Below are 6,399 nucleotides of genomic sequence, written 5' to 3' on the forward strand. Positions count from 1 at the left end.
AATAATAGGGTTGGGCAGTCAACACGGATTTATGAAAGGGAAATCGTGTTTGACAAATCTATTAGCGTTTTTTGAGGTTGTAACGAGCAGAATAGATAAGGGGGAACCAGTAGATGTGGTATATTTGGATTTTCAGAAGGCATTCGATAAGGTGCCGCACAAGAGGTTATTAAACAAAATTAGGGCTCGTGGGATTGGGGGTAATATACTGGCATGGATTGAGGATTGGTTAACGGACAGAAATCAGAGAGTAGGAATAAACGGGTCATTTTCGGGTTGGCAGGCTGTAACTAGTGGGGTACCACAAGGATCAGTGCTTGGGCCTCAGCTATTCACAATCTACATCAATGATTTGGATGAGAGGACCAAATGTAATATATCCAAGTTTGCTGATGATACAAAGCTGGGTGGGAATGTAAGTTGTGAGGAGGATGCAAGGAGGCTTCAAGGGGATATAGACAGGCTAAGTGAGTGGGCAAGAACATGGCAAATGGATTATAATGTGGAGAAATGTGAAGTTATCCACTTTGGTAGGAAAATAGAAAAGCAGAGTATTTTTTAAATGGTGAGAGATTGGGAAATGTTGGTGTTCAGAGGGACCTGGGTGTCCTTGTACACGAATCACTGAAAGTTAACCTGCAGGTACAGCAAGCAATTAGAAAAGCAAATGGTATGTTGGCCTTTATTACAAGAGGATTTGAGTATAAGAGTAAAGACGTCTTACTGCGATTATATAGGGCCCTGGTGAGACCACACCTGGAGTATTGTGGACAGTTTTGGTCTCCTTACCTAAGGAAGGATATACTTGCCATAGAGGGAGTGCAGCGAAGGTTCACCAGACTGGTTCCTGGGATGGGGGGACTGTCCTATGAGGAGAGATTGAGTAGACTAGGCCTATATTCTCTGGAGTTTAGAAGAATGAGAGGTGATCTCTGATATACCTATCAATTCATCCAATGAAAAGCGACGAGTTAAGAAAGTAACTATAGGTTTTTATTGGCTAAATAACAGAGCCCACCCTCGTGGGTGATCGGATCCAACAAGGAGGAATACCAGCCAGTCGACCACCTTTATACCTGGGCAGGTAGGTGGAGCCATGGGCGGAGTCAGCAGTGGTCAGCCCAGGTATAACAGCGTGACAAGAGGTGACCTCGTATAGTGATACAACAGTGTGAACAGTGATAACGATATAACAGTGATAACTATAGTGTAACGATAGTGAACGACAAAAGTGGTTTACCACATTCACCCCTTGTTTAGATTTGAGTCCGGCGGGGTGAAGTGTACTACCAGTTCTGGTAAGTCAGTCTGTCCGGAGGCCTCGTAAGCCTTTCTGATCGTCGCAGCGGCAGTGTTGCATTCTCCGGTGTTGATGCTGGCGTCTGCGAGGTAGGCGAAGGCTCGTGAGGTTCCGGCATGCCGTCTACCTTAGCTGGAATTGGGGGGGGGGGTGGGGGGGGGGTAAAGGTGGTGTCTCCGGAATGCCCAAGGGTACGAGGTCTCGTAAGGAGACTGTGTCCTCCCGCCCGTCCGGGTAAGCCACATAGGCGTACTGGGGGTTGGCGTGCAGGAGGTTCACCTTCTCGACCAGGGGGTCCGTTTTATGGGCCCTCACGTGCTTTCGCAGCAAGACGGGCCCCGGGGAGGTCAGCCAGGTTGGTAGCGTGGTTCCCGTAGTCGACTTCCTGGGGAAAACAAACATTCGTTCATGGGGGGTGGCGTTAATGGCAGTGCAAAGTAGTGACCGGATGGAGTGCAGAGCTGCCGGGAGGACTTCCTGCCAGCGGGAGGTTGGGAGGCCCTTAGACTTTAAGGCTAAGAGGACGGCCTTCCATACCGTCGCGTTCTCTCTTTCTACCTGGCCATTCCCTCGGGGGTTGTAGCTGGTGGTCCTGCTTGCAGCAATACCTCTCGCTAGTAGGAACTGACGGAGTTCCTCGCTCATGAAGGAGGAGCCCCGGTCACTATGTATATAGTTTGGGAACCCGAACAAGGCGAAGAGGTCGTTCAGGCACTTGATGACCGTGGTACTGGTCATGTCTGGGCAGGGGAAGGCAAAGGGGAAACGGGAGTACTCATCAACGATGTTGAGGAAGTACACATTACGGTCAGAGGACGGGAGGGGCCCCTTAAAGTCGATGCTCAGGCGCTTGAAGGGGCGGGTGGCCTTGATCAGGCTTGCTCTGTCCGGCCTAAAGAAGTGCGGTTTGCACTCGGCACAGGTCTGGCAGTTCCTGGTCATGGTCCTGACCTCCTCGATGGAGTATGGCAGGTTGCGGGCCTTAATGAAGTGGTAAAGTCTGGTGACCCCGGGGTGGCAGAGGTCGTTGTGGAGGGTCTGAAGTCTATCACTTTGCGCGCTGGCGCATGTAATTCGTGACAGAGCATCAGGGGGATCGTTCAGCTTACCAGGCCGGTACAAGATATCATAATCATAGGTGGATAGTTCGATTCTCCACCTCAATATCTTGTCATTCTTGATTTTGCCCCTCAGCTTGTTATTAAACATAAAAGCGACCGAACGCTGGTCGGTGAGGAGGGTAAATCGTTTGCCTGCCAGGTAATGCCTCCAGCGTCGTACTGCCTCCACAATCGCTTGGGCCTCCTTCTCGACCGACGAGTGTCGGATCTCAGGGCCCTGTAGGGTCCTTGAGAAGAAGGCCACTGGTCTCCCCTCCTGGTTAAGGGTAGCGGCTAGGGCGAAGTCGGATGCATCGCTCTCCACTTGGAAGGGGATGGACTCGTCCACTGCGTGCATTGTGGCCTTGGCGATGTCTCCCTTAATGAGGGAGAAGGCTGCGCACGCTTCCTCCGTAAGGGGGAAGGATGTGGACTTCATGAGGGGTCTGGCTTTGTCCGCATAATTGGGCACCCATTGGGCATAGTAGGCGAAGAGCCCCAGGGTCCTCTTCAGCGCCTTTGGACAGTGGGGGAGGGGAAGCTCCATGAGGGGGCGCATTCTTTCGGGGTCGGGGCCGATGACTCCGTTCTCTACTACACAGCCGAGGATGGCAAGGCGCGAGGTGTTAAACACACATTTCTCCTTATTGTAGGTGAGGTTCAGCCGTTGGGCCGTACGGAGGAATCTCTCCAGATTAACGTCATGGTCCTGCCGGTCGCGGCCGCAGATGGTGACGTTATCTAGATAGGGGAACGTGGCGTGCAGCCCGTTCTGGTCAACCATCCGGTCCATCTCCCTTTGGAAGACCGAAACCCCGTTGGTGACGCCGAAGGGAACCCTAAGGAAGTGGTAGAGGCGGCCGTTCACCTCGAAGGCGGTATACTGGCGGTCCTCAGGGCGGATAGGGAGTTGGTGATAGGCCGACTTAAGGTCGATGGTGGAGAATACCCGGTACTGTGCAATCTGATTGACCATATCAGATATGCGGGGAAGGGGGTATGCGTCCAGCTGGGTGTACCTGTTTATGGTCTGGCTGTAGTCGATGACCAGGCGGTTTTTATTGCCGGTCTTAACGACCACGACCTGGGCACGCCAGGGGCTGGTGCTCCCCTCGATGATGCCCTCCTTCAGGAGACGCTGCACCTCAGAGCTAATGAAAGCTCTGTCCCCGGCGCTGTACCGCCTGCTCTTGGTCGCGACGGGTTTGCAGTCGGGGGTGAGGTTAGCGCACAGGGAAGGTGGCGGGACCTTGAGGGTGGATAGGCCGCAGGTGTTACGCGGTGGGCGGTTTAAAGGCTGCTGGTTGTCGACTGTGAGTGGGGGGAGGGGTCCGCCGTATGCTAGCGTGACGCTTTGGAGGTGTGATTGGAAGTCTAGCCCTAGTAGGACGGCGGCGCATAGCTGGGGAAGGACGAGGAGTTTAAAATTTTTATACTCCGTACCCTTAACCGATAGGGTCGAGGGTGGGCTCTGTTATTTAGCCAATAAAATTGATATGCCTATCAATTCATCCAATGAAAAGCGACGAGTTAAGAAAGTAACTATAGGTTTTTATTGGCTAAATAACAGAGCCCACCCTCGTGGGTGATCGGATCCAACAAGGAGGAATACCAGCCAGTCGACCACCTTTATACCTGGGCAGGTAGGTGGAGCCATGGGCGGAGTCATCCGTGGTCAGCCCAGGTATAACAGCGTGACAAGAGGCGACCTCGTATAGTGATACAACAGTGTGAACAGTGATAACCATATAACAGTGATAACTATAGTGTAACGATAGTGAACGACAAAAGTGGTTTCCCACAATCTCATTGAAACATACAAAATTCTTACAGGGCTTGACAGGGTAGATGCTGGGAGGATGTTTCCCCCTGGCTGGGGAGTCTAGAACCAGGGGTCACCGTCTCAGAATAAGGGGTCGGCCATTTAAGACTGAGATGAGGAGAAATTTCTTCACTCAGAGGGTGGTGAATCTTTGGAATTCTCTACCCCAGAGGACTGTGGAGGCTCAGTCGTTGAGTATATTCAAGACAGAGGTCGATAGATTTTTGAATATTAAGTGAATCAAGGGATATGGGGATCGGGCAGGAAAGTGGAGATGAGGTCGATGATCAGCCATGATCTTATTGAATGGTGGTTCAGGGCTCGAGGGGCCGAATGGCCGACTTCTGCTCCTATTTCTTACATTCTGATGTTCTCTTTCTCCGCAGTCAGCTACCCCGTGTACGACAAGTTCTACGACTCAGGATTCTTTATCAGGCCCAAGCGAGCAGGTATTAAACGGGTCCCCCGTCCCCTCACTTCCTGTGCGTGTGCTGTATACGTCCCCCTCCTGGTCAGTCGTCGCGTTCTCAGCCATGATTGCATTGAATGGCGGAGCAGGCTCGAGGGACCAAATGGCCTACTCCTGCTCCTACCTTCTATGTTTCTATGTTGGCGGGGGGTGCGGACTGGTGGGGGGGGGGTGGGGTGGGGGGGGTCTGCCTGCTGCACCCTTCCCCGGCAGCGGGCAGTGAGCCGCGGGCAGGGCTACTCGACCGCGGGGGGAAGCAGCAGCGACGGCGCAGCCTCGGCCTGACCCCTAGCGCTGGAGCGCCCCCCCCCCTCCCCTGGTGGAATTGCTTCAGCCTGCTCTCTTCCGCCCCCCACCCCCCCACCCTCTCTCGTCGCCCCGGGTCCGCGAAAGCCCATTGGAAGCTCAGTCGCTGCACCCTGCCCCATCCTGCAATTGGCCAAATTAGCACAGATCGGGATCGAGTGCCGGGATCTTCCTGGCCTGTGGGGCTCAGTACCGCCCCCATCTTGATCCCTTATTATTGTGCCGTTCTATTTGTGTTTGCCTCTCTCCTTTAGTCTCTGGTCAGTCTCACTGTGTTTGTCGATATGTTTTTCACTCCATCTCCCCGGGATGGGGGGATTGTCCGATGAGGAGCGATTGAGTAGACTAGGCCTATATTCTCTAGAGTTTAGAAGAATGAGAGGTGATCTCATTGAAACATACAAAATTCTTACAGGGATTGACAGGGTAGATGCAGGGAGGATGTTTCCCCTGGCTGGGGAGTCTAGAACCAGGGGTCACAGTCTCAGGATGAGGAGTCGGCCATTTAGGACTGAGATGAGGAGGAATTTCTTCACTCGGAGGGTGGTGAATCTTTGGAATTCTCTACCCCAGAGGGCTGTGGAGGCTCCGTCGTTGAGTATATTCAAGGCTGAGATCGATAGATTTTTTGTATATTAAGTGAATCAAGGGATATGGGGATAGTGCAGGAAAGTGGAGATGAGTTAAAAGATCAGCCATGATGTTATTGAATGGCGGAGCAGGCTCGAGGGGCCGAATGGCCGACTCCTGCCCCTATTTCTGATGTCCCTTCTCCTGTATTTAACACGGTAGATCGATGCAGGCAGCTGTGTCTATCACTGTCCTGGTATGTCTCCTCCTCTCAGTCTCATTATATCAGCCTCTGCCCATCCCATCCCTATCGCCAGCTGCTTTTCCATCTACCTTCATCTCAATGTCCTGCAGCTCTCTCCTTCTTCAATTTCTCTCTTCCCCTCTTTATTCTCTTCTCTCTCTCCTCTCTCTTCTGTCCTCCTTCTCCTCCTCTCCTCTCTCTCTCTCTCTCCCACCTCTCTCCCTCCTCTCTCTCTCTCCCTTCCTCACTCTCTCTCTCCCTCCTCTTCCTTCCCTCTCTCCCCTTCCCTCTCCCCTTCCCTCTCTCCCTCCCTCTCTCCCCTCTCTCTCTCCCTCACTCTCTCTCCCTTCCTCTCTCCTCTCCTCTCCCCTCTCTCTCTCTCCCCCCTTCCCCTCTCTCTCTCCCTTCCCTCTCTCCTCCCTTCCCCCTCTCTCTCCCCTTCTCTCTCTCCCCTTCCCCCTCTCCTCTCCCTCTCTCTCTCCCTTCCCTCTCTCTCTCTCCCTTCCCCCTCTCTCTCTCCCCTCATCTCCCTCTCTCCCCTCTCCTCTCTCTCCCCTTCCCCCTCTCTCTCCCCCTCTCTCTCTCCCT

The 6,399-nt window shown here is 53.2% G+C and overlaps 1 protein-coding gene across 6 annotated transcripts in view; it reads left to right on the forward strand.

Annotated features, from left to right (window-relative positions):
• The window catches only part of LOC147091105 (uncharacterized), an 83,369-nt gene that overhangs the window by 59,766 nt on the left and 17,204 nt on the right, over positions 1 to 6,399 (forward strand). For all 6 annotated transcript variants that reach the window (XM_085977570.1, XM_085977571.1, XM_085977573.1 and 3 more), the window contains one exon: positions 4,609 to 4,671. In XM_085977570.1, coding sequence (XP_085833696.1) covers positions 4,609 to 4,671 — 63 coding nt within the window. The remainder of the gene's footprint in view (positions 1 to 4,608; positions 4,672 to 6,399) is intronic.

This window comes from Somniosus microcephalus, unplaced genomic scaffold (genome assembly GCF_052327205.1).
Source record: "Somniosus microcephalus isolate GS21.2 unplaced genomic scaffold, FLI_Smic_1.0 unresolved_chr4, whole genome shotgun sequence".
Lineage (NCBI taxonomy): Eukaryota > Metazoa > Chordata > Chondrichthyes > Squaliformes > Somniosidae > Somniosus > Somniosus microcephalus.